The sequence below is a fragment of the Schistocerca piceifrons genome, chromosome 6, assembly GCF_021461385.2.
Source record: "Schistocerca piceifrons isolate TAMUIC-IGC-003096 chromosome 6, iqSchPice1.1, whole genome shotgun sequence".
Taxonomy (NCBI): domain Eukaryota; kingdom Metazoa; phylum Arthropoda; class Insecta; order Orthoptera; family Acrididae; genus Schistocerca; species Schistocerca piceifrons.
Genome location: NC_060143.1, coordinates 96,379,654 through 96,405,800, shown reverse-complemented (window position 1 = coordinate 96,405,800; position 26,147 = coordinate 96,379,654). Strand labels below are relative to the sequence as shown.

At 43.2% G+C, this 26,147-nt stretch overlaps 1 protein-coding gene across 1 annotated transcript in view; it reads right to left on the bottom strand.

The window, feature by feature from the left end:
- The window catches only part of LOC124803041 (TOG array regulator of axonemal microtubules protein 1), a 76,581-nt gene extending 58,726 nt beyond the window's left edge, over positions 1 to 17,855 (bottom strand). The window contains exons 1-2 of the mRNA XM_047264157.1: positions 17,723 to 17,855; positions 10,508 to 10,657 (exon numbers count right to left, since the gene is read on the bottom strand). Coding sequence (XP_047120113.1) covers positions 10,508 to 10,560 — 53 coding nt within the window. The 5' untranslated portion in view covers positions 10,561 to 10,657; positions 17,723 to 17,855. The remainder of the gene's footprint in view (positions 1 to 10,507; positions 10,658 to 17,722) is intronic.
- Between the last annotated feature and the right edge of the window lie 8,292 nt (positions 17,856 to 26,147).

The following is a 26,147-nucleotide window of genomic DNA, read 5'->3' as shown; positions in this document are numbered from 1 at the left end:
CTTACATTGTTTGTTGCAGTCAGATAGCGTAATAATACTAGTCAGGGCCAACCAATTACGAGACACTGCGTAATCGGACATACTAAAAAATAAAAATATTTTCAATCAAATATATTTAATTAAGCCCCCATGCACGTGGCGACCCTGCCAGGATCGTCCCTTGGATTCTTCTGATTGTGAAAATTGTAGACTGTAGTATTGTTGTAGTGATTTGTAGTTTATTAATTGTAGTCTATTTTGCATGTGTAGATTTGGTAATTGGCATTCTTATAATGGTATTTTTCAAAATTTAATTTTCATTGCCTTGTACACGCGTTTGACAAATTAGTGCAATTATTTCAATTGTTCGATTGATCGTGTCTGAGGGAAACATCTCGTGTGAATAGTATTGTTGGAGATAAAGAGTCACGGTGTGTAATTTTCGTACAGTGACGAATCTTTCGTATATTTTGTAAATGATTACGCGATCAATGAAAAAGGCAAAAATGATGAATAGTGAGGACGAAATTGTTGACATGGCGAACTCGCCAACAGAGGAAAACAGTATGATGGATAATGAAGTGGAAAACAATGTAATAAGTCGGGAAGACAGTCCGGAACCATTTCAAAATTTTTCTCAATCGGAAAATTCACAGAATCTGAGATTAACGACAGAAGATTCTGAAATAGTATCGAACACAGATAGCCTTACAGCTGTGATGAAGGAAGTTAGTTTTGCGGGAGATGTTAGGGGCGAAAAGAATTCTGAACAATTTAATATGGAGCAGTTGATGAGTGTAATATTAAATTTTCAATCTGAATTAAAAACTGAGATGGGAACAATTAAAACTGAGATGGGAACAATTAAAACACGGATGGGAACAATGGAAACACGGTTTGGATCTGAATTAAAAACAGAGATGGGAACTTTACGGGGCTGAATTAAAAACTGATATGGGAACAATGGAAACTCGGTTAGGGTCTGAAATTAGAACTGAGATGGAAGCAATGACAACACGGTTATGCTCACGAATAGGGACATGTTTCAAAAATACGAATGACGAATCAAATAATGAAATTAGAGAAGAAGTACAACCGATTTTGAAGGCTCACAATAATAGTTTAATTTCAACAGAAATCAGACAAGAGGAACAGGACAGAGAACGGGAAGAAAATGATCGCGTGATAGTACAGAAATTTTCAGAGTTAAATTTACAACGTGCAAACGATAAGAAAGAAATATTTGAGAGAATCGAAGGATCCGTACCAAATGACAGAATAAATAACTTAACGCAACAGTGTGAACAGTTAACTACTAAATGTGACAACACCGAAACCCGAGTCGCGACATTTACAGAAGACATAAATAGACAGAAAGAACAATTAAGTGACTCATCGGAAAGAGTTGAGGAGATCTCAGATAAATTGACAAGTGTTAGTTTAGCAGAAGGGTATGAAGAAAATAATTTGTTTCATTTACGGGATGCAACAAGAGAGCGCCAGGCGCGTGAATTTAACAATAATCGACATTGGGACTGGGACAGACGCGGTAGGTCTTCATCGCCACGAGGCGAAAACTTTGACTATAAACGCTTTTTGACTGTCCGGAAATTTAAGATCTTGCGCAATTCTAAGAATGAGATACATCTATGTTCATGGCTAGATCAATTTACGTACGCACTTCCGCCAAAGTTGCCATTAAGTTACAAACTAGAAATTATGTGCAGTTATTAAGGTCCTCAGGGGATTCACTACTCTAAGTGAATATGTGCCGTAGCGAGCATAGGGCCCCGAGCTGTAGTGGTGCTATTTCCCTTTTAGTTTTCTGGACCGCTGCCTACTCTTTTACTATTCTTTGCATCTGTCAAAAACAACTCTTCGACTATCAATCTATCTAGACAGTAGATAAACAATAACCGGATATGACTGTTTTACCCAAAAGTGACTTCGGAAATTACCGTTTGGACTTACTATATTTTCTGCAGCATTCATTATAGTTTAAACGAATTTTTTCTGTTTCTCTTCGTGACAATATTATTTCATATGTTGACGATATTATTATTGCTAAACGTTCTTGGAGTGAGCACAACAAAATTTTGGATTCATTATTACGTATTTTTGCACGAGTTGGCATGACAGTAAACTTAGAAAAATCTGAATTTGGTCGTTCTCAGGTGAAAATTCTCGGTCACATTATTGCTACAGAAGGTATTCTTCCTGATCCAGAGAAACTAGATGCTATTCAGTTCGGAATGACATTCTTTTGCACGAAAATCGGTCGACAACTTTGTTTGGTTAGTTTGTATTCCTGATGAGTGGGTCAATAAATTGATTTGGTATACGCATCTCAGTTATGCACACTTTGGTCCCCGAAAATGCTTTCACAAATTACGAGAAAATTGTTACTTCAGTAATATGGAAAAACGTATTCGATCTGTTCTTGCCAAATGTAAATTATGTCAAATGGCTAAGCCTCCAACGATTTCTCACAGAGCACCGTTGTTTCCCATCATTCCAGCGAAATTAAAGGAGATGGCTGCAGTCCATTTGTTCGGTCCAGTGGTTCGTTCTACTAATGGTTTTGCGTACATTTTCGTAGCAGTGGAGTTGACATCAAAATATGTGTGTTTTACACCTTTACGCAAAGCAACAGCTCGTTCAGTATCTAATGCTTTCATCAAACATTTTCTTAAAGAAGTTGGTCACGTTGATAAGGTTATATCAGATAATGGATCACAGTTTCGTTCTAAAGTTTGGCTTCGTACTCTACACCGTCGTAAAATTAAACCAATCTTCATCTCACTTTTTCACCCTCAATCTAACGCTTCAAAGAGATGGATGAAGGAAATCAATAAATTGTGCCGTCTTTATTGTCATCAGAATCACAGAACTTGGGATCAGTATCTTCATATTTTTCAAAACATTCTGAATGAACTCCCTAATGACTCAACTTCTTTACCGCCTCTATTGATATTAAAAAATAAAGTACCAACAAATCGCATTTCTGAAACCGTTCCTTTTCCGCCTTCACGGAAACTGCGGCATTCTGAAGTCGTCAACCTGGCTCTACGAAATATTGCATCTGCGGCTGCTAGAAGAGAGAAATCAGCTAAGCGTCCTGGTCGTTCAAAAATCTTGTCAGTTGGTCAAAAGGTATTAATTAAGTCCCACCGTTTGTCTCACAAAGGAAAAGGCTTGTGTCGCAAATTTTTTCTGCTTTATAACGGTCCATATAGGGTTCGCAAAATTATACATGATAACACTGTTGAAGTAGAAACTCTTAAATCTCGACGCTCTAAAGGAATACATCACATATCAAACGTTAAAATTTTTGTGGAATGACATACTTTAGAGAACTAACAGCTACATGTAAACACGCGGAGAGTACAAGGATACCGCGCTATGTTTTGGCGGCGGCACATACTCAAAGCAACAGTCAAGTCTGCGCGCCGCACAAGGCAGTCGTTGACCGCGAACAATAGCTTCCTACGTCACGCGCCCACAGCTGATCGAGCGCTCAGTGCGAATGCACTGACAGCCGTAAACAAATACACAGTCTAATTTCTCCGACTAAATTCTGTATAAAGCTATAAGGACTTGTTGAATTGTGTTATTAACATTCAGTATTTTGTAGGATACGGTTGTATAAAGTATTTAAGACCTTCAGGTAAATTCTGTGCGTGTCCGACGTTAAGACGACCTGCTATCGAGAAATTTTCAGGAAGAATGTAATTTCGAAGAAGAAAGTAATAAACTAAAAAAAAGGGGTAACTATTAATTGAGTTTATTTTTCAGGTAACAAATTTCCAATTGGGTACGTACTTTAGACGTAATTTGCTGCTCGCGATTACGTGATTCATACTTTGTGCTAATTTCATGTTCTATGAATTTACTTGTGAAGCGACATGCTTGCGTACATTTACTGATTTTGACAATGATTATTAATGAACTGGGTTGTGACTTGTATATATTATGCATCGCTTGGCTGCTATGCTTTTTCACTGATGTCATTTTTTTTTTTTAATTATGTTCCTGCTGTGCTTATTTATTTAAATTGTAATGGTAACCTGATTTATTGTGCTGATGTGTTTAGGTATGTAAGTTGTACTTTGTCATTTATCTGCTTGCGCCTTCATGTTTACTTATTAAGATTACATATGAACATTTATTTGCGTATGCTGATATAATGATAATGACCCGTTTATTACGTAAGATATATGTTTACTGCTATGCGTATGGATTACATATTTACACATTTCTGTTTTGTTGCCATAACTGCTCTTTAATTTGGTGTATAGAAATGCTGATATACTGTGTATAAACATAGAGTTTAGGTCACACTATTGGATTAATTATAGATTGTTCGCTTGGCAGAGCCTCGTTGTAGGAATTGAGCTGCATCCACTTGTTGACATTCTGTTCTCTACTGGTATATTTACTCGCTATTGCAAGTTTTGCTTACGCTCAGTGCATTATATTTTTAAGATAAGAAAATGAACTGCTATCATTCGACGAACGACATTAGTACAAGAAAGTCATAGAAGTCACATGAGCTGAGGTTTTATGGAAGCTGTATAAATTTATGCTAATAGGAAGGAGGCTAACGACATGACAGACCGAAACTAGGTTTAGACCATTGACAGTTATTACACTGCATTTTTCGTGAGCAATTGAAATAGGAAGTGACACTTGATACAAAAAATACTCTACATGTTTGCTTCTGCTATGATTCTTGAAGTGGTGTACACACTGTGAAATATTATGATCATTCACACTCCGTAATCGTACTTAATTACTGAGAGTTATTCGAACTAAGTCTGTTAGAGGTCAGGTATGCATTTCTTTGTTTATAATTTATAATGAGTAGAAAATTTGGGTCAGATGGATTACACAGAGGTTGTGTGTGGACACTGTGTCTTCGGATTGTATGGGATGCTGAATTGAAGTTGCATTAGGATTTTATCTGTACTTGTTCGAGGAGACTGACTAGAGGAAAGAGTTGTTATGGAAGTGAAATGATATTGGTGCTGAGGTTTATATTTATCGACGTATTATTATAGGTATTGAGAGTATATGATGATTATTGGAGTTTTTGTGGACAAGAGGTAAGATAAATGATATTGATGATAAGAGTTATATGTATCGACGTATTGAAGAAGTATTAGTGACGTATTGAGATTATGTGATGCTGTTGATTATTGGAGTTTTGGTGTATAAGAGGTAAAGTAAGTGAGGAGCATATTTTTTTTGGTTGGTTTTATGGAACAAAGAGGATGAAAATAGCAGACTAGAACACTAAAATAGAAGGAAGATAGTCTATACACACACTTTGTTAAATCACTAAGCAGTATATACTTTTTTTTTTTGGAAAAAGGAAGTAATTGCATATCGTGGCTCACTGACAGTTGTTCAACAACAGTACATTTGATCTGGCTTGGCAAACATTGGTCTTGACATGATGACTATGACGTTGACTTAACTATTATTGACTGTTATACATTGCTGCCAGTACTACTTGAAGCACATGATGAACATCAGATTTTGACAGAATTACATTTACACAATTAACACTATTCAATTACACAGTAGTACTTAATGTGGATGAAGGATGAGTGAGTGTGTTCTGTGTGTTTTCCTTTACTAATCCTACCCACCTATCTCCTAAATATTATTTTATTTGTTGGTAGTGGCTTGCACTGACACCCATAAATATTATAGGTTTACTGGTATTTGTGTATTGTAATAATTAATAGGATAATTATCTGATATCATTTGTGTGTTTGTTATGATTTGTATCTTACTGTAAAAGCATTTGTATGTGCATTCAAACTATTGTTCATGCCTGAACTGTCTGATTAGTGAAGATAAATATTCTGAACTGATACCTGCACTTTTCAACATGATGTGTGACATTAGGACATGTTTAATTTCTGCTCATAAACTCTGATGAACAGTGTGATCAGTGTTAGTGAATTTTGTGGAACTGCTTTTGCTGAGAAATGTGACTTTTTGGTGTTTGCACCTGCTCAACATTGCTGGGTGCAACTGATGGACTGTTTCTACTGAAATGAAGTCACTTGTTGGTGTCTGCACATGCTCAACTTTACTGGGTGCAACTGATGGATTGCTTCTACTGAAATGGTGTCACTTGTTGGTGTCTGCACCTGCACTCAACATTGCTGGGTGCAACTGATGGACTGCTTCTACTGAAATGATGGTCACTTGTTGGTGTCTGCACCTGCTCAACATTGCGGGGTGCAACTAATGAACTGTTTCTACTGAAATGACGTCACTTGTTGGTGTCTGCACCTGCTCAACATTGCGGGGTGCAACTAATGAACTGTTTTTACTGAAATGATGTCACTTGTTGGTGTCTGCACCTGCTCAACATTGCGGGGTGCAACTAATGAACTGTTTCTACTGAAATGACGTCACTTGTTGGTGTCTGCACCTGCTCAACATTGCGGGGTGCAACTGATGGACTGTTTTTACTGAAATGATGTCACTTGTTGCTGTCTGCACCTGCACTCAACATTGCTGGGTGCAACTGATGAACTGTTTCTACTGAAATGAAGTCACTTGTTGCTGTCTGCACCTGCTCAACATTGCTGGGTGCAACTGATGGACTGCTTCTACTGAAATAATGTTACTTGTTGCTGTCTGCACCTGCTCAACAGTGCTGGGTGCAACTGATGAACTGTTTCTACTGAAATGATGTCACTTGTTGGTGTCTGCACCTGCTCTCAACATTGCTGGGTGCAACTGGTGAACTGCTTCTACTGAAATGATGTCACTTGTTGGTGTCTGCACCAATTCAACATTGCTGGGTGCTACTGATGGACTGCTTCTACTGAATGGTGTCACTTGTTGGTGTCTGCACCTACTCAACATTGCTGGGTGCAACTGATGGACTGCTTCTACTGAAATGATGTCACTTGTTGGTGTCTGCACCTGCTCTCAACATTGCTGGGTGCAACTGGTGAACTGCTTCTACTGAAATGATGTCACTTGTTGGTGTCTGCACCTACTCAACATTGCTGGGTGCCTCTGATGAACTGCTTCTACTGAATTAATGTGACTTGTTGCTGTGTGTACCTCTTGAACTTTACTGGGTGCCACTGATGGTCTGCTTCTACTGAATTAATGTGACTTGTTGCCGGGTGTACCTGCTAAACTTTACTGGGTGCAACTGATGAACTGCTTCTACTGAAAAGATGTCACCTGTTAGTGTCTTTCTTTTTTTTGTATAAACTAATCATTGAAAGCATTTTATGTGAACATTTGTATAAACTGATTTTTTGTATATTGTGTAAACTATTATGTAAAGTCACATGCATGAAAAGAAGTTGTATTGCTTACTGTATTTCATATATTAGGTTAGTAAAAGGTCAGTGCAAAGCCAAAATTTTAACTAATTATGTGATATTTAGATATTAATATTATCTTTTATTTTTGTCTGTATTTTTGTGGACGAATTTGGTGGTATTTTCACCACCAATGCTGGCAAAAATACCATCAAATTCTGGCCTGTGGAGGAGGGGCATATGAAAGGTGGCTACACTGTGCCACTGCGCCAAAGAGTACTATTAAGCCGCCTCCACAGTGCCTGTTTAGAGTTCGTGGCAGTCAGTGGTTGTTAAGAGATCGGAGAGGACAGTGCGTGTTAAGAACTCATAGAGACAGTGTGTGCGTGGGCAGAGCTCGGGGTTGTCGTGAAGTTGGAGCGAGATGTTGTAGTAAAGAGCGTTGTTTCATGCCTTTGCAGTTATTTGATGGGAGAGATAGCAGATGATATTGTAATGAGTGCATTCGTCAATATATATGAAGGTAAAATTTACCATGTTCGTTTATTTATTTGTGTATCTGAAATAATGCGTTACTACAGGTTCAGTCAACAAAGCATCTGGCTTGTGTTCTTGTATTAGAGTGAATTCTGGTTTTCTTGCGTAATCATAGTTCTTCTAAATTTCTTTGTCACGTCAGTATAATTGGTATCAAAATTCTTGTCTTGTTGGAAAAGAACCGTGCCAGATGTGGACGTTGAGTCACACTCCCACATACAGAACAGCTACACTAGTGCTTATTGGTTTTGTAGATTTTTATAGTTGCTGGGGTCTTAATTAATTAACTGTGTTTACGAAAATTTTCTTACATTGTTTGTTGCAGTCAGATAGCGTAATAATACTAGTCAGGGCCAACCGATTACGAGACACTGCGTAATCGGACATACTAAAAAATAAAAATATTTTCAATCAAATATATTTAATTAAGCCCCCATGCAACATGCCACACAGCACAAATAGTCACTAACCATTAAAATTGCTACACCACGAAGATGATGTGCTACAGACGCGAAATTTAACCAACAGGAAGAAGATGCTGTGATATGCAAATGATTAGCTTTTCAGAGTATTCACACAAGGCGACACCTACAACGTGCTGACATGAGGAAAGTTTCCAACCGATTTCTCATACACAAACAGCAGTTGACCGGCGTTGCCTGGTGAGATGTTGTTGTGATACCTCGTGTAAGGAGGAGAAATGCGTACCATCGCGTTTCTGACTTTGATAAAGGTCGGATTGTAACCTATCGCCATTGCGGTTTATCGTATCGCGACACTGCTGCTCGCGTTCGTCGAGATCCAGTGGCTGTTAGTAGAATATGGAATCGGTGCGTTCAGGAAGGTAATAAGGAACGCCGTGCTGAATCCGAACGGCCTCGTATCACTAGCAGTCGAGATGACAGGCATCTTATCCGCATGGCTTAAACGGATTGTGCTGCCACGTCTCGATCCCTGAGTCAAGAGAGGGGGACGTTTGCAAGACAACAACCATCTGCACGAACAGTTCGACGACGTTTGCAGCAGCATGGACTATCAGCTTGGAGACTATGGCTGCGGTTACCCTTGACGCTGCATCACAGGCAGGAGCGCCTGCCATGGTGTACTCAGTGACGAACCTGGGTGCACGAATGGCAAAACGTCATTTTTTCGGATGAATCCAGGTTCTGTTTACAGCAACATGATGGTCGCATCCGTGTTTGGCGACATCGCGGTGAACGCACATTGGAAGCGTGTATTCGTCATCGCCATACTGGCGTATCATCAGGCGTGATGGTATGGGGAGCCATAGGTTACCCGTCTCGGTCACCTCTTGTTCGCATTGACGGCACTTTGAACAGTGGATGTTACATTTCAGATGTGTTACGACCCATGGCTCTACCCTTCATTCGATCCCTGCGAAACCCTACATTTCAGCAGGATAATGCACGACCGCATGTTGCAGGTCCTCTACGAGCCTTTCTGGATACAGAAAATGTTCGACTGCTGCCCTGGCCAGCACATTCTCCAGATCTCTCACCAATTGAAAACGTCTGGTGAATGGTGGCCGAGCAACTGGCTCGTCACAATACGCCAGTCACTAGTCTTGATGAACTGTGGTATCGTGTTGAAGCTGCAGGGGCAGCTGTACCTGTACACGCTATCCAAGCTCTGTTTGACTCAATGTCCAGGCGTATCAAGGCCGTTATTACGGCCAGAGGTGGTTGTTCTGGGTGCTGATTTCTCAGGATCTGTGCACCCAAATTGCGTGAAAATGTAATTACATGTCAGTTCTTGTATAATATATTTGTCCAATGAATACACGTTTATCATCTGCATTTCTTCTTGGTGTAGGAATTTTAATGGCCAATAGTGTAAGACATCCAAATACATCGCAATCTAGAGTGATCATCTGACTATCTTGCAACATAACCGACATTTGTCTGAAAGTATACAACACAATCCAGCGAACTTTATCAGAGACTTTGAGCTGTCATTATTTATGCCGATTGACTGCGTCTCGCCCAATAGTGTGGAATCACTATCATATGAATTGGGCCGTAACTAAAGGGATACGTTTTCTATTCGCAGGTAAATTCTTAGTCAGTCTTCAGAAACATTCTCTATTCGCCGTATGTTAAAATGTTTGTCTGTACCTCCATGGTGGTGGGGGATGGGGACTGGTATGAGTTAGCGTCACGTTTGGTGGGCGAATGCGACATCGAACCACAGGGAAACAGATGAGATACTACACACCTATACTGTCAGATGTGCAGACGTTATTCTCGTATAAGTTAATGCCCGTCTGCCTCGGACTATTTTGCTGAAAAAATATCTTGCAGGCTAAAGGATGGACTCCAAGGTCGTTCAGCGGCGTCTCTGGATCTTGAAACTGCAGTAGATGTGTGAGAAAACAAACTGCAGATAGTTATACAACGCTTCTCAGGAAGGTGTGCGACCACTTTTGGAGATACTGAACTCCTCGTCTCTGCAGATAATGAACTGTCTGATGCTCCCATCTATGATCCATCTGCGACGCTGTTGTGGGGAACGTAATCGCTTTTGATGTTTATCACCTCGCGTTGTGTCTAGATCGTTATAAAGTCAACATCGTCCGTTGAATGTTAGAAGTCTGAAGCACTGAGCCAAACCAACGCGTTGTGTTTGTGTAAAAACGTCCCCGGTACCTGAAGCAGCATTGTACTCACCACTCGTGGCTGTCGAGGTTCTGTAAGCAGTTGGAGAGAGATTCCCTCGGCATGTCGACAGGCGGCAGCGCCGGCGGGAACAGCTGCAGCTGTTGGGACTGGGCCTGCAGCTGCAGCTGCGACGAAGAGCGGCCGGCGCCCTTTACCACGCTGCAACCGATCACAAAAAATGGTTAAAATGGCTCTGAGCACTATGGGACTTAACAGCTGAGGTCATCAGTCCCCTAGAACTTAAGAACTATTTAAACCTAACTAACCTAAGGACATCACACACATCCATGCCCGAGGCAAAATTCGAACCTGCGACCGCAGCAGTCGCGCGGTTCCGGACTGAAGCGCCTAGAACCGCCCGGCCACCGCGGCCGGCACCGAACACAAACACGCTGTTTCTGCAAGTCCCATAAGAAACAAACCTGTCGCATATTCTTTCCGACCGATACTGCAGTCCTCAACAAGTAGCTCAACCGTCTTTTGGTAATCTGAAACGTTCAATAAACTCCTACTTGTCGCCTCAAGACTGTGACACAATCTCTCAAAATGAATGAGTATCTCTTTAGCATTTACGCGGGAAGGTCGTGTGAAATTATGGACTGCGGACTTCATGATTACGGAATCCCTTTGTGGAATACGTTTGCTGCTATTATTATAAGAAGAAGGTAGTTAATGGGAATTCAGAAAATATATGGAAGAGGAAGGCATGGGCAGCATTCTTGTGGATGTGGAGGGCTTTTCCCATTTGGGATTCAGAATTGAAGTTTCTGCTTGCTGCTTTGTGCACAAACGTATCCCACAAAGGTATTCCGTAATCATGAAGTCCGCAGTCCTTAATTTCACACGACCTTCCCGCGTTTAATCTCCCACCATAGCGTTTGGCCCCCCTTCTTCCTTTCTCACGCTGTGTCTCCCACGTCCCAGGCAAACCCAAACTCCGTGCAGTCAAATTCAAATGGTTCAAATGGCTCTGAGCACTATGGGACTTAACATCTGAGGTCATCAGTCCCCTAGAACTTAGAACTACTTAAACCTAGCCAACCTAAGGACATCACACACATCCATGCCCGAGGCAGGGTTCGAACCAGCGACCGTAACGGTCGCGTGGTCCTAGACTGAAGCGCCTAGAACCGCTCGGCCACACCGGCCGGCTCCGTGCGACCGCCAGCTCTCAGTGCTGAGATCAGAAGTGTAGACTGCGTTTACAGCCAACCAGAAACTTCACTCCAGTCCTGAATCCCAAATGGGAAAAGCCCTCAACATCCACAAGAATGCTGCTCATACCTTCCTCTTCCATACATTTTCTGGATCCCCTTTAAATATCTTCCTCTTGTAATAATAGCAGCAAGTATAACAATAATTACTTTTTGAGTTTCAACGTTCTGGTGCAAGTCTACCATTTGTAATTCTCCTTGGATACTTGCATGTCCGTACATGTCCTTCTCAGACCCCTGTAAGGTTACATGGGAACGGGACTTACAGCTGAACAGGAATACGGACCTCGCTGCGTTCCTGTCGAAACTTCTCATCACTGAGACCTGAAGGCTACGTTAAAGACACACTGAAACATTTCGTGGTCCGACTGGGGATCGGTTCCGCCATTTTTCCGTTTCCAGGCACGAACTTTGCCACTGACTCCCAGGCCTGACAACTGTATCATTACTCATGACGACTTCAAGGAAACCTCATAGCACTTTTCCGATCCCAAGTTCAAGCATAGCGTCCAAAATGTCTTACCTACAAAGTCAGCCTAACCCACGGTTTCAAATATCCGCTAAACTCTCCCTGTTGCAAATCCAATCACATCCTTAACGAATGTCCCACCTTACGTTCCCCATAGTTATGTATCATACGACGCAGTATTTCTGACGATAAAGCTATGGAGTAGAAAACCTCTCCCGCATTGTACAAACGGTGGTTTCACGCGAGTAATCACCACTAACCGTACAATTAGGGTTGGTTTTAGACCAGCGCTCTGAGTAGCAAGCAAGTGACTGCTGACCAGGTTAACTGTCGTAGCACTCACACACACACACACACACACACACACACACACACACACACACACACACACACACACATGCAACATCTTGTCATGTCAACTACTTGTCCTCTGAAGCTGAGATACATTTAGGTTCAAATGGCTCTGAGCACTATGGGACTCAACATCTTAGATCATAAGTCCCCTAGAACTTAGAACTACTTAAACCTAACTAACCTAATGACACCACACACACCCATGCCCGAGGCAGGATTCGAACCTGCGACCGTAGCAGTCCCGCGGTTCCGGACTGCAGCGCCAGAACCGCACGGCCACCGCGTCCAGCAGTTACATTTAGGTTTAGGGCGCGCTACATAGATGCTACTGGCGCCTCTAATTGTATACTCAGTCCGCTCCAATAGCTGAGTGGTCAGCGCGACGACGGATTGCCGTCCTACGGGCCCGGGTTCGATTCCCGGCTGGGAATACTGCGCATCCGACGCGCAGGTCGCCCAATATAGCGTCGAACGTAATAAGACCTGCACCAAGGCGGCCGGATCTGCCCCGTCAGGGGTCTCCCGGCCAATGACGCCAAACGCTCATTTCCATTTCATTGTATAGTCAAGTTGCGTACATCGGCTGATTTTATGTTAACTGTGTGCCACAATGGGGTTATTAGCTCCAGGGAGTACTTGAGCCGAAATAATAAGAACGTGTGCCTCGGAAATATCAGCATGACTCTTAGTTCGATGACCAGTATTGCCAAGGACCTTTACTTAGAATTTCAGGGAGGTCTGGAATGGAATCCATTGAACTTAACCAGAAGAAGTGACATAAAGAGAACTTGCGGCTCTGGTCTTGTAAGACTGGCATTAAATATCGGGAAATCTGTGTCCCTCTCACGTACCAATTCACCACTGCCATAAAAAAATAAAGTCTAATTTTGAAGAGAAGCGTATCCTGTGGGAAGTAAGTAAGTAAGTGAACAGCAGGACCGAAGATAAAAGGAAGAACGAGATGTCTGATCTGATAAATATAGTGACTGTTGATCTCTAACGTTATTAGAGAGTGCGAGACAGATGTCTTCTTAGTTACTTAGTTAGTTAGTCAGTTAAATGTTCCATAGATCATTAATTATTTTATCGAAATTATGTGGAACGACTAAGTTTACAGGATATGTATACATGATTAGATTAATGAACACATTTTTTTTTAGTCCTACTAAGGCAACCATTTAGTTTTTTTACGTACTTATATTTTTTTGCAGGCTATCTGTTTTTTAAACAGAAATTCGTCCATGGAACAGTTGTCCAGGAGAAATGATTTTGCATACATATATCAATTACATACATGTGCACTGATGAGCCACAACATTATGACCATCTGCTTAATAGCTTGTATGTCCGTCTTTGGAACGAAGTGCATCACTAATTCTGCGTACCAGGGATCCGACAATTTGTTAGAAGGTTTGTGGAGGGCATGTAACACGCGTAAACAACAGACCTCTGGTTCGCGTACGCGGTGATGGCGCTCGATAGCGACCCAGAAGGATGTCTCCCATAGCGTAATACTACTCCCACCAACCTGTGTCCGTGGCGCGCTGCACGTTTCGAGCCTCCATTTACCTCGATGACGGCGTTTGTGGAGACGACCATCGACCTAGTGTTGCAAAAATATGATTCATCCGAAGAGCGGACGCGTTTCCATTGATCAACGGTCGAATCGCGATGGTCCCGTGCCCAATGTGATCGTAGCTGACGATTCGTTGGGTCAACGTGTGAACATGTGGTGGTGACCGGCAGCGGAGCTCCACGTTAAACAACGTACGATGAGCGGTGTGCTACGAAACACTTGTGCGTGCACCAGCATTGTACTCGTTCGGGAGAGATGCCACAGGTCACCCTCTGTCCTACTTTACAGAGAATGCAAGCCATCGCACCCCACGTTCTGTGAAGAATCGTGGATGTCCAGCCATTTAGCGCTTAGTGGTAGTTCTTCTACCTCTTTCCGCAGATGCTCACGACATTAGCAAGTGAACATCCAACCAGCTTCGTCGTTTCCGAAATACTCGTTCACAGGCCCCGTGTAATAATAATCTGCCCTTTGTCAAAGTCGCTTATCTCAATCGATTTCCCCATCTGCAGCCCATATCTTCGCTACGGTGATCGCCGTCCGTGTCTGCTAGGCTTACCGCTTTGTTACCGCGTCACATGCCCATAACGTCACCAGGCGGCTTACGAACTTCGCAGTGGGCAGTGTCCGTAATCCAGAATGAAATTTTCACTCTGTAGCGGAATGTGCGCTGATATGAAACCTCCTGGCAAATTAAAACTGTGTGCCGGACCAAGATTCGAACTCGGGACCTTTGCCTTTTGCGGGCAAGTGCTCTATCGACTTTTTTTTAAATATATAAGACGATGACCTTTATAGAATAAAATATTCCTGGGAAACGTAAATAAGTGGACTTTTTTCGTTATAGTGAAAAAAATATCCTGCTTCTGTCAGTACAAAACAACAACGGACCACGTTCCTCTTCTTGGACACGTACCTTGCTAATCCCGTTATACCTCGCGTTAGTGCCGAGTACATCTTCACCTGTGGTGGTGGATCCTCTCCACTGTCCTGTTTCTTTCTTGTGCTGATATTTATAGGCAATAATTACATTCTCCTATCCGGGATACCCCAACTGGGTGGGGGATCAAGCAAGGCACTCCCTAAAAATTAGCGTAATATGTTCGATATCTCGGATGTCTCATAAGCTGTGAGTGATGTTCTTGTAGTAAGGCCCAAGAGTCGAGTACATTCTTACTGCCGTCTCGGAAAAGATAAAGCACAGTCAAACCTCGAATCCAAGTCACAGGGCTTGTCTTTGTTCTGGGATAATAGGTCATATCTGGGAGAAGTAGTATCCGTGGTTCTATTGCTCGCGACACCACCCGAAGGAGGAAGGCAATCATTTTTTGGACCAAACACCATACGTCCGCCGAAGGCCCGATATCAGGCGATGTTCCTCTGTGTCTATTATAACATTGCACTGCGGACACAGTGGCTCGCCCGCCATATTAATTGTATGCAACCTGGAACGAGTCACGTACTTCCCATTTACCACCTGGTACCACAGTGCGCGCTTTCCCGTATCAAGGTGCTGAGCTACCCAAGTACGACTCACGATCTGCCCTCACAGCTTCAATTCTGCCACTATCTCGTGTCCTACCTTCCAAACTTCACAGACGCTCTCCTGCGAACCTTGCAGGAAATTTCACATCGACGCGCACTCCGCTGCAGACTGAAACTTTCATTCTGGAAACATCCCCCAGGCTGAGGCTAACCTATGTTACCGCAATATCCTTTCTTCCAGGAGTGCTAGGTCCGTAAGGTTCGCTGGAGAGGGTCTGTGAAGTTTGGAAGGTAGGAGACGAGGTACTGGCAGAACTGAAGCTGTGAGGAGAGGTCGCGATTTGTGCTTGGGTAGCACAGTCGGTAGAGCACATGCCCGCGAAAGGCAAAGGTCTCGAGTTCGAGTCTTGGTCCGGCACACAGTTTTAATCTGCCAGGAAGTTTCAGCGTTCATAATGGTTTTGCTGAACACTGCAAGTGTTAGTTGTAACTTTGGAGATGTCAGTTTCGAAAAAACCGACTTTTTTTTTAGCAAAACCTTGCAACCGTGGCGCCACATTACAATGTGTTGATGCAAATTTGATCCTCGAAACATACAAATAACTGAGTAACTAACTAGTACAATGACTCTCACGGTCTGGCCTCGTGTTGTAAGGAACGTCAGCCTTTGTGACGTGGGTTTGTGGCAGCGCGATATATACACTACTGGCCATTAAAATTGCTACACCGAGAGGAAATGCAGATGATAAACGGGTATTCATTGGACGAATATATTATACTAGAACTGACATGTGATTACATTTTCACGCAATTTGGGTGCATAGATCCTGAGAAATCAGTACCCAGAACAACCAACTCTGGACTTAATAACGGCCTTGATACGCCTGGGCATTGAGTCAAACAGAGCTTGGATGGCGTGTACAGGTATAGCTGCCCATGCAGCTTCAGCACGATACCACAGTTCGTCAAGACTAGTGACTGGCGTATTGTGACGAGCCAGTTGCTCGGCCACCATTGACCGAACGTTTCCAATTGGGGGAGAGATCTGGAGAATGTGCTGGCCATTTTCTGTATCCAGAAAGGCCCGTACAGGACCTGCAACATGCGGTCGTGCATTATCCTGCTGAAATGTAGAGTTTCGCAGGGATCGAATGAAGGGTAGAGCTACGGGTCCTAACACATCTGAAATGTAACGTCCACTGTTCAAAGTGCCGTCAATGCGATCAAGAGGTGACCGAGACGTGTAACCAATGGCACCCCATACCATCACGCCGGATGATACGCCAGTATGGCGATGACGAATACACACTTCCAATGTGCGTTCACCGCGATGTCGCCAAACACGGTTGGGACCATCATGATGCTGTGAACAGAACCTGGATTCATCCGAAAAAATTACGTTCTGTCATTCGTGCACCTAGGTTCGTCGTCGAGTACACCATCGCAGGTGCTCCTGTCTGTGATGCGGCGTCAAGAGTAACCGCAGCCACGGTCTCCGAGCTGATAGTCCATGCTGCTGCAAACGTCGTCGAACTGTTCGCGCAGATGGTTGTTGTATTGCAAACGTCCCCATCTGTTGACTCAGGCATCCAGATGTGGCTGCACGATCCGTTACAGCCATGCGAATAAAATGCCTGTCATCTCGACTGCTAGTGATACGAGGCCGTTGGGCTCCAGCACGGCGTTCCGTATTACGCTCCTGAACCCACCGATTCCATTTTCTGCTAACAGTCATTGGATCTCGTCCAACACGAGCAGCAGTGTCGAGATACGAAAAAGCGCAATCACGATAGGCTACCATCCGACCTTTATCAAAGTCGGAAACGTGATGGTACGCATTTCTCGTCCTTACACGAGGCATCACAACAACGTTTCACCAGGCAACGCCGGTCAACTGCTGTTTGTGTATGAGAAATCGTTTGGAAACTCTCCTCATGTCAGCACCTTGTAGGTGTCGCCACCGGCGCCAACCTTGTGTGAATGCTCTGAAAAGCTAACCATTTGCGTACCGCAGCGTCTTCTTCCTGTCGGTTAAATTTCTCGCCTGTAGCACATCTTCGTGGTGTAGCAATTTTAATGGCCAGTAGTGTATATGGACTACATGTCTGAGAAGTTATTCATCTGACCTGGAGCGTGACGTCAGCGTCCCCCTGCCCTGAGCAGCGGCAGGCTTGACGAGCAGCGCCCCTGCCCGCCTGCCCGCCGGCTGCGGCCTCCTGCTGCCGCCCGGGGCTGCCGGAGGACCCTCCACGTCCAGGCGGAGGTCGATGACCGGCGGCCGGGTGACGGAGGGAGCGTGGGGCGGCAGCACGGGCCCGGCGGCGGGGGCGGGAGTGGGTGCCGGGGCCGGGGGCGGCGCGGGCTCCGCCGCGGACTCCGCCTTCGGCTCCTCTGGGGGCGGAGAGGGCGGCTGCCGGTGCTCCTCCTGCCGGGCGGGCTCGTCTTGGGGCGGGGAGGGCGCGCGCCTCTGCTGCGGCACCGCCTGCGGGGGCGTGGGCGTCGGAGTCGGCGTGGGCGTGGCCGCTGTTGTAGCTGCAGGCGTGGGCGTGGCTGCGGGGGCTGGAGTGGGCGTGGCCGACGGTGCCGGGACCGGCGGGGGCGTCGCCGCCACCCCCGCCGTCGGCTCCAGTTGCGGCTGCGGCGAGGCGATCTGCTGCTGCGAGAGGCGTAAAGTGTAAATTCTGAGAATGGAAGTCGTTATGGGTCTGCGTAATGTTAGCCAAAGCTGCTGTCTTATACAGAACAACAGGCTATCTTTATAACACATTATAAAAGTATGTAGCTTATGTCTGTCCAAATGTTTGTAGAGTATCGTGTAAAAATTTGAAGTAAATCGATCAAGAACTTTTCGAGATTTTTGGTAACAACACTTCCCCTTTGTACATCACATATGTATTTACGTATTACAATAACAGAAACTGTATAGAGGTTGTCTGTCAAAATGATCGTTAGAGAATTGCGTAAAAATTTGAAGCAAGGTGGTCAAGAACTTTTCGAGTTTTTTGCTAACAACGTTTCGGCTTTATCTGTATATTTATATATTAAAAATATGTAGCCTATGTCCATCCGAATGTTCGTTAGTTTATCATTTTAAAATTTGAAATAAATCAATCAAAAACTTTTCGAGATTTTTGCTAAGAATGTTGCTCTCTCTCTCTCTCTCTCTCTCTCTCTCTCTCTCTCTCTATATATATATATATATATATATATATATATATATGCTTTGTCCGCCCGAACTTTTACTAGAGTAACGTGTAAAAACCTGAAGTAAATGGCCTAGAAGTTTTAGATGTTTTTGGTAACAATCTTCAATGTAACTGCTTTTATATAGTAGTACAGTTTTTAAATGTATATTTATGTACCATATACATTAAAAATGTGTAGCATATGTTCGTCCAAAGGTTTATTGAAGTATTACGAAAAATCAGAAGGAAATCAGTCTAGAACTTTTCAAGCTTTTCTCTGAAAACTTTGTCCCTTTATGTAGTATATATAGCATGTATATTTAAAGTATATGTAGCCCACGTCCGTCCGAAAGTTTATTAGAGTATCGTGTAAAAATCTGAAGTAAATAGATCAAGTACTTTCCTAGGTTTTTGATAGCAACGTTAAACTACGACTTGTGTTTGTACAGTAGTACAGAATGTAATAGCTCTAGAGGGCCTATTTTAATATTTTTTCTTTATTATTTTGCCTCATTCCTTATGTTTAGCAATAAATATCAATACATTCATATATTACAAGAACATAAATATTTCAATGCATCTGCATATATCTTTGCTACAAGAGAGCCTGTTTTCGACTATCGAAACGGAACAATCGAGGGCGATGGCGAGAGCAACACTCATTATTGACGTGGGGCCTGGCTGGAGTGTTGGTTGTCATCCTTACAGACACGGATAAAACAAGGAAACCAAGATGTGCACCATACCTTACGCAGAAAGACAGTGATTAATAATGACATGGGTAAACTGTAGACTGAACGGCCTGTTTTATGCGTGCTTGAACTGAGACAGTTTTCGCGTGTGCAATGGACGCAAACCGGTAGGCCGCTGGAGAAACAATGCGTGAGCACGATATCAGTTTTCCACGTTTGGAGAATACTGCTTTGATCTGAACAACCCTTGAACTGTGTCGTACAAATCAGTGAAGTGAAACTGTTTTGCTGTTGTCTTGGAGGACGATACTGTGTGGACGAATATTCTCCGTACTTCAAATTGTGCACACTCTGAAACTGCAATACCGCGACATCAAGCTCACGACGACAGCTATGACAGTAGGGGAGTCCCATGACTACCTGAAACCGATCTGGAGGCCTTATTTTCAATGCAGAATTGCCGAATGCAAGTTCCAGCATGTCGCACCGTCGCTACCACACTATCTCGGAATCCTGGAACGAGGTGAGGTGCAGCTATTGCTCAAACTTTCTATAAAGACTTCGAAATCAGGGGCTTCCAGTTGAAAAAGTCCTTTAATATCTCCCTTCTGCTAAAAATACAATATTCTTCCAGTCATAATTATATATTTTCTCAATCTGCGACACCATTGTTACTGCAACAGTAACCAATGTAGTGTTCGCTCCTATTCCTCACTAAAAACTTTCTGCTACTTAGTAAAATTCATTCAATGTACCTGCATGTTACGCAGATCCTAATTTCTCAAGTAAGAAATAAATAACTGTCGAATGAACAGATTTGCAACTCGCCATTGTACGGCGTGCGCGTGACCCTATCGTAAGTAAGGTTTGTTCTGATAGGCTGCGAACTGTAGCTCGCACGTCATTCGATTTTGACAGTTGGTGTTCACACGTTTGGGGCTGGTTTGGGAGTAACTGAGCGCATTTATGGGGGCATGTACTCTTATTATTCAACAAAATTAGTACTACAGACTGTACTTGCTGTCATCATCATCAGTGTTCTGCCAAAAAGCAGGTTTTCACATGGAAGTTCTCCAGGCTGTCCGGTCTTCTCCCATCCCCTTCAGGTCTGCATAATTTCCTCTTCCCGTTACGTCGTCTGTCATCTTGTATCTCCTTCTTCCTCTCAGTCTTCTCCCACAAACCAATCCTTCCAAAGCATCTGCTAGCAAGCACTCCCTTCTCAATGAATGTCCCTACCAGTTCTTTTTCCTTTCTCTTACAACCTTCAGCAGACATCTTCTCTCACTAACCCTTTCCAATACTCTTTCATTACTCACTCTTTCCATCCAGCTTATTCTCTCCACTCCACATCCACATCTCAAATGCTTCTAACCTTTTTTCATCCTCTCGTCTCAGCGTCCATGTTTCTGCCCCATATAGTGCCACACTCCAGACAAAGCATTTGCCCAGCCTTTTCCTTTGTCCTTCATCAAATTTGCCACATAAGAGTCTCCTCTTTCTGTTGAATGCCTCCTTCGCTATGGAAATTCGAGTTTTCACCTCCTGGTGACATCTCAGATCTTCAGTTATTGTGATTCCAAGATATTTAAATGCACTTAGTTGGCTAATGGTAGATTGTCCTATTTTAATATTGGACAGTCTGCGTCTTGTACTGATGACCAAACTCTTTGTTTTTGCTGTGTTTATTTGCATCCCATATTCCACACAAGCTTCATTCAGATCTTTCAGCATGTTATTCACTGTCCGCTCACTTTCTGCCACTATGTACTTGCTGTAACGACATTTAATGTCAGAAAACTATGTTTATTTAATTTTCTTGGTCCTGAGTTTTGCATGTTTGAGTAAAGGTACAAGTCAAATACATGTGTACAATTTTGATGCTTTGGTGAGACTCCAACGCGTGGAATTAGTCACTTAAGTTGGTAATATAAAGAGCTTAGGTCATCACATGATTAAACGATCATTTACATTATTTATATCTGTGTCGACTATTTCCGTTGTGTTATATACCCGAACATGTTTCTAGGGTTTTATGTTGTCTTCAACGCGTCGCTTTACTCAGTTTCTTGCCTGGAAATGACAGCAGTACTGTCCAATAATATACTTAATCGTGGACATCACTTGCACGCAGTCAGCTTCTGCATTATACTGACGGAGATGAAAGTGTGAACGAACGCTACCAACCCGATACTGCAGAACTTCCATGCCTGTGGGATATATTGACTAAAACATCATCTTTAAGTGACCCTACTTTCAGTATAGAGAAAATTAAGGTGACCAGATGCAATTGCTTGAAAAGGAGGAAAAACAGCTTCAAAAAGGAGGACAAAGGAAGAAAAAAAGAGGACACATCAAAGGATCAACTGCAGATGAGGATACCACCCGTCAGCTTTGGACAAGTCACGTGGCTGCCGGGAATTACTGGTAAAACTAGTAGTTAATTATTACTGATGGTCAGGTGGTGGTTAACTGAGCAATATAAAAAAATTAAAAACATTGATTGTGGTGACGATGTGGCGTCAATTGTTTTGTTATGTCAAGAACACGGAATTGTTTACAAAGTGAAAAACGTAAGACCATTCACGTCCTTTCATTCGACGCTCCGCTACCAACATCTACAATTCAAGCAGCAGCTGACGACATGTAAACTGCACTTTATTTCTTACCTTTATTTGCCACTGAGACGTACGTTCCAGCTCCACATATCTTACATTCCGCTTCAAATTCATTTCTCCCTTTCTTAAAGCCGGATATTTGCGGGAAAGGATATCACAAAATGTACACTTTCGTTTAGGCATAGCCAAATATTTTACGTAACTCACTCGGTTAAAGAATACACTCACAAATCACACTTGCACTACAGGAAGCCAAGCCAATACAAAGCGAAGATACGAAACGAAAATTTTAAACAATCGATATTTGCATTCGCTTATAGGTAGATCAACGATAACCTCGACGATCCTGGTGCCACCTACCAGCACCGCCTTCGTGCGTGTTCATCACGAAGGCTGTGCCAAGAGTCAAAGTATTTAAGGAAAGAGCCAATAGAACGGGACGAATTGTAAATTTAACTGGATTACGCTCAACTTTGCGAAAAAGCCGGACATTGTAAAAATCCGCCTGGACCCCGGACAAAGAGCTAAAAAGGAGGACATGTCCGGATTAATCCGGACGTCTGGTCACCCTAGAGAAAAGTCACTCCTACAGATGTAAAATGGTGTGAGTACACGATGACTTTTTATAACGTCTAACGTTATTGGAAATTTTCAGATGCGTATTGCAAAAGCGTGCCTGAAGGACGTGCGACGTGCACAGCATCTTTCGGACTGTGAGAAACGTGGAGTCACTGGCGTAAGGGTCATGGCAGCGTCATATCGACAGATCGCGCGGACAGTTGGCTGCAGTGCGATGACTTCAGAATCAGTAATGACGAGATGCACTCTGGACAACAGAGTAGCAAGGAGAGTAGGCGCTGTCCCTTCCAGATGGACTACAACACATTTAGACTCGAAGCCTTTCCGTTGAAGAAAACAGGTACCAGGTCCCTCTCAGCCTTTTAAAGAGACGGTACTTCTCAGCTTTGTGTAAATTGAATACATCCTCATGTAATTTTATTCCTTTGTGGGATTTTTCACCAGAAATGTGTTGTATATATTAATCCTGGGGTATCGAAAGCAAAAGGATCGCACTATTTTCTGTTAACTCCACTTTCAAAATGAATAAGTTTTCCCTCTTTCATACAAGGATCTTATCAGAAGATCCGATAACTGCGGATCACGTACTGTAGTCGTTGGCACAAACGATATGCACACATTAAATTGGCTCAGATTAGAGTGGAGGTGGCGTAGGCAGAAGCATGCACTCTATACTGTAACACATATAGTGGTGAATTAAGCTGCATAAGCACTGGACGCATTGCAGCCATTCCCTACCACCTTAACGAGTGATAATTTATCTTGAAATCACATAAAATTACATAATTTCCAGCTAGGGCGTTTACTACATTACAGTTCATTAACACTGCTGCTAATTATCTGCTATGTAATCAGCAACAAAACTTGTGCCACCTCAGTCGATGAGACAGTCTTGTCAAATTTGTCATCATGTGCATGTACGAGTAATCAAAACACGTAAATCAAAAACAGAATATTAATGAGGAAAGTGATAAGTGTCAGGAGCAATTCAGAACTGCTTCACTTAACATTTTGTATCACTGCTGCTCCAAGAGGTACCGAACAAAATTGGAAAGCAAAAACTGTTGACGCTTTCATTAATCATAACAGATTGTTGAAAAGACCGGGATTGTGTCATTCATTATTTAAATAATGAAACACTGCACCGTTTTCGTATTTTTTCATTCTTAGCACTACGCGTTTTGAGAATTTCTCAGTCATGACCAAATAATAACGTGTTTTCTGTACTGATCTGTCTCTCTTGCACTGCAGTCCTCTTTTTGAAGTAATGAGGTACTGTGCCTCCTCCATTATGAAGAAAATCACACACACTGTGAAACTGCACAAACAATATGAGTGACGATACAGTATAGTGCAAGAGAGGCACACGAACACACATACAAATGTCACACAAAATACTTACGTAAATATTTGCACTTGCCTATGAGAATAAACTCTCGCAAGGCGTAGTTCTAAACACGAAAAAAGTGCGTACCAGCTGCGCCGTTTCGTTATTTAAGTCAGAAACGTTTGAGCCACGCGAAGAGAGCAAACAGCCACAGGTGGCCAAACAACGAAACACGCGAGGTTTGCGTTCGAGTAACGCAAAGGTTTCATGATGACCACAACGATGGCGACGCTGCGCATCTGCCGTAGGCACGCTTTGAGAACGATTGCAATCGGTTGTGATACCGTTACTCGAACGAAGCTGGTGAAGCATCTGGGGATACTCGTAGATTCTTTAAGACTAAACAATGATTCACAGAAATGACGCACAGCAAAACCAATCACATCAAAGTAATCACGACACTGAGGTGCATGTTTTGAGACAACGTAATGCACCCAGGAACACTGTCGAACGTGATCGTTTGGTAGTCCAGACGTTACCGTGTGGGGAAGCTTACTGTTGCGTGGGCGTACTGGCCTCCAAATCTTTGAAAACGGTTCACTCCACGTCAATAATATTATGACAGGGTAATCCTTCCATATTTGCGTCTTTTCAGAGGTGCTTCCGGCCATATGTTAATTTTTGCGGATGACAACACGCGACCGCATCGAGTTGTGTACGTGGAGAAGCTCTTGGAACGACAGGACATTCAGCGAATGGATTGGCCACCAGTTCCCCCGACTCAGATGCCGTCGAACAGGCGTGCGGTGTACTGAACAGACATATTGCAGCACGTCCGGGCGCACCAGCGATCATCCGGCAGTTGTCAATCGCCTGGTGGAGGAATGGAAGACCCTGTTACAAGAACTCCTTACGAATCTTGATGTCAGCATCGGAGAATCGCAGAGCACGCACTACTGTCCGCGGGAATCACACGGTCTATTAAGAACCATGTTCCGCCTTTTGTAAAGTCCAGGAGTCATCATAAATCGCGATGACTTCTACATCTACATCCATACTCCGCAAGCCACCTGACGGCGTGTGGCGGAGGGTACCTTGAGTACCTCTATCGGTTCTCCCTTCTATCACAATCTCGTTCGTGGAAAGAAAGATTGGCGGTATGCCTCTGTGTGGGCTCTAATCTCTCTGATTTTATCCTCGTGGTGTCTTCGCGAGATATACGTAGGAGGGAGCAATATACTGCTTGACTCTTCGGTGAAGGTATGTTCTCGAAACTTTAACAACTCAGCGTCTCTCTTGCAGTCTCCACTGGAGTTTATCTATCATCTCCGTAACGCTTTCGCGATTACTAAATGATCCTGCAATGAAGCGCGCTGCTCTCCGTTGGATCTTCTCTATCTCTTCTATCAACCCAATTTGGTACGGATCCCACACCGGTGAGCAGTATCAAGCAGTGGACGAACAAGTGTACTGTAACCTACTTCCTTTGTTTTCGGACTGCATTTCCTTAGGATTCTCTCAATGAATCTCAGTCTGGCATCTGCTTTACCGACGATTAATTTTGTATGGTCATTCCATTTTAAATCGCTCCTAATGCGTACTCCCAGATAATTCATGGAATTAACTGCTTCCAGTTGCTGACCTGCTATATTGTAGCTAAATGATAAAGGGTCTTTCTTTCTGTGTATTCGCAGCACATTACACTTCCGATGATATCCACAAGGTCATTTATATATATTGTGAATAGCAACGGTCTTACGACACTCCCCCATCATCCGCAAAAAGCCTCAGTGAACTTCCGATGTTATCCACAAGGTCATTTATATATATTGTGAATAGCAACGGTCTTACGACACTCCCCTGCGGCACACCTGAAATCACTCTTACTTCGGAAGACTTCTCTCCGTTGAGAATAACATGCTGCGTTCTGTTATGTAGGAACTCTTCAAGCCAATCACACAATTGGTCTGGTAATCCATATGCTCTTACTTTGTTCATTAAACGACTGTGGGGAACTGTATCAAACGCCTTTCGGAAGTCAAGAAACACGGAATCTACCTGGGAACCCGTGTCTATGGCCCTCTGAGTCTCGTGGACGAATAGCGCGAGCTGGGTTTCACACGATCGTCTTTTTCGAAACCCATGCTGAT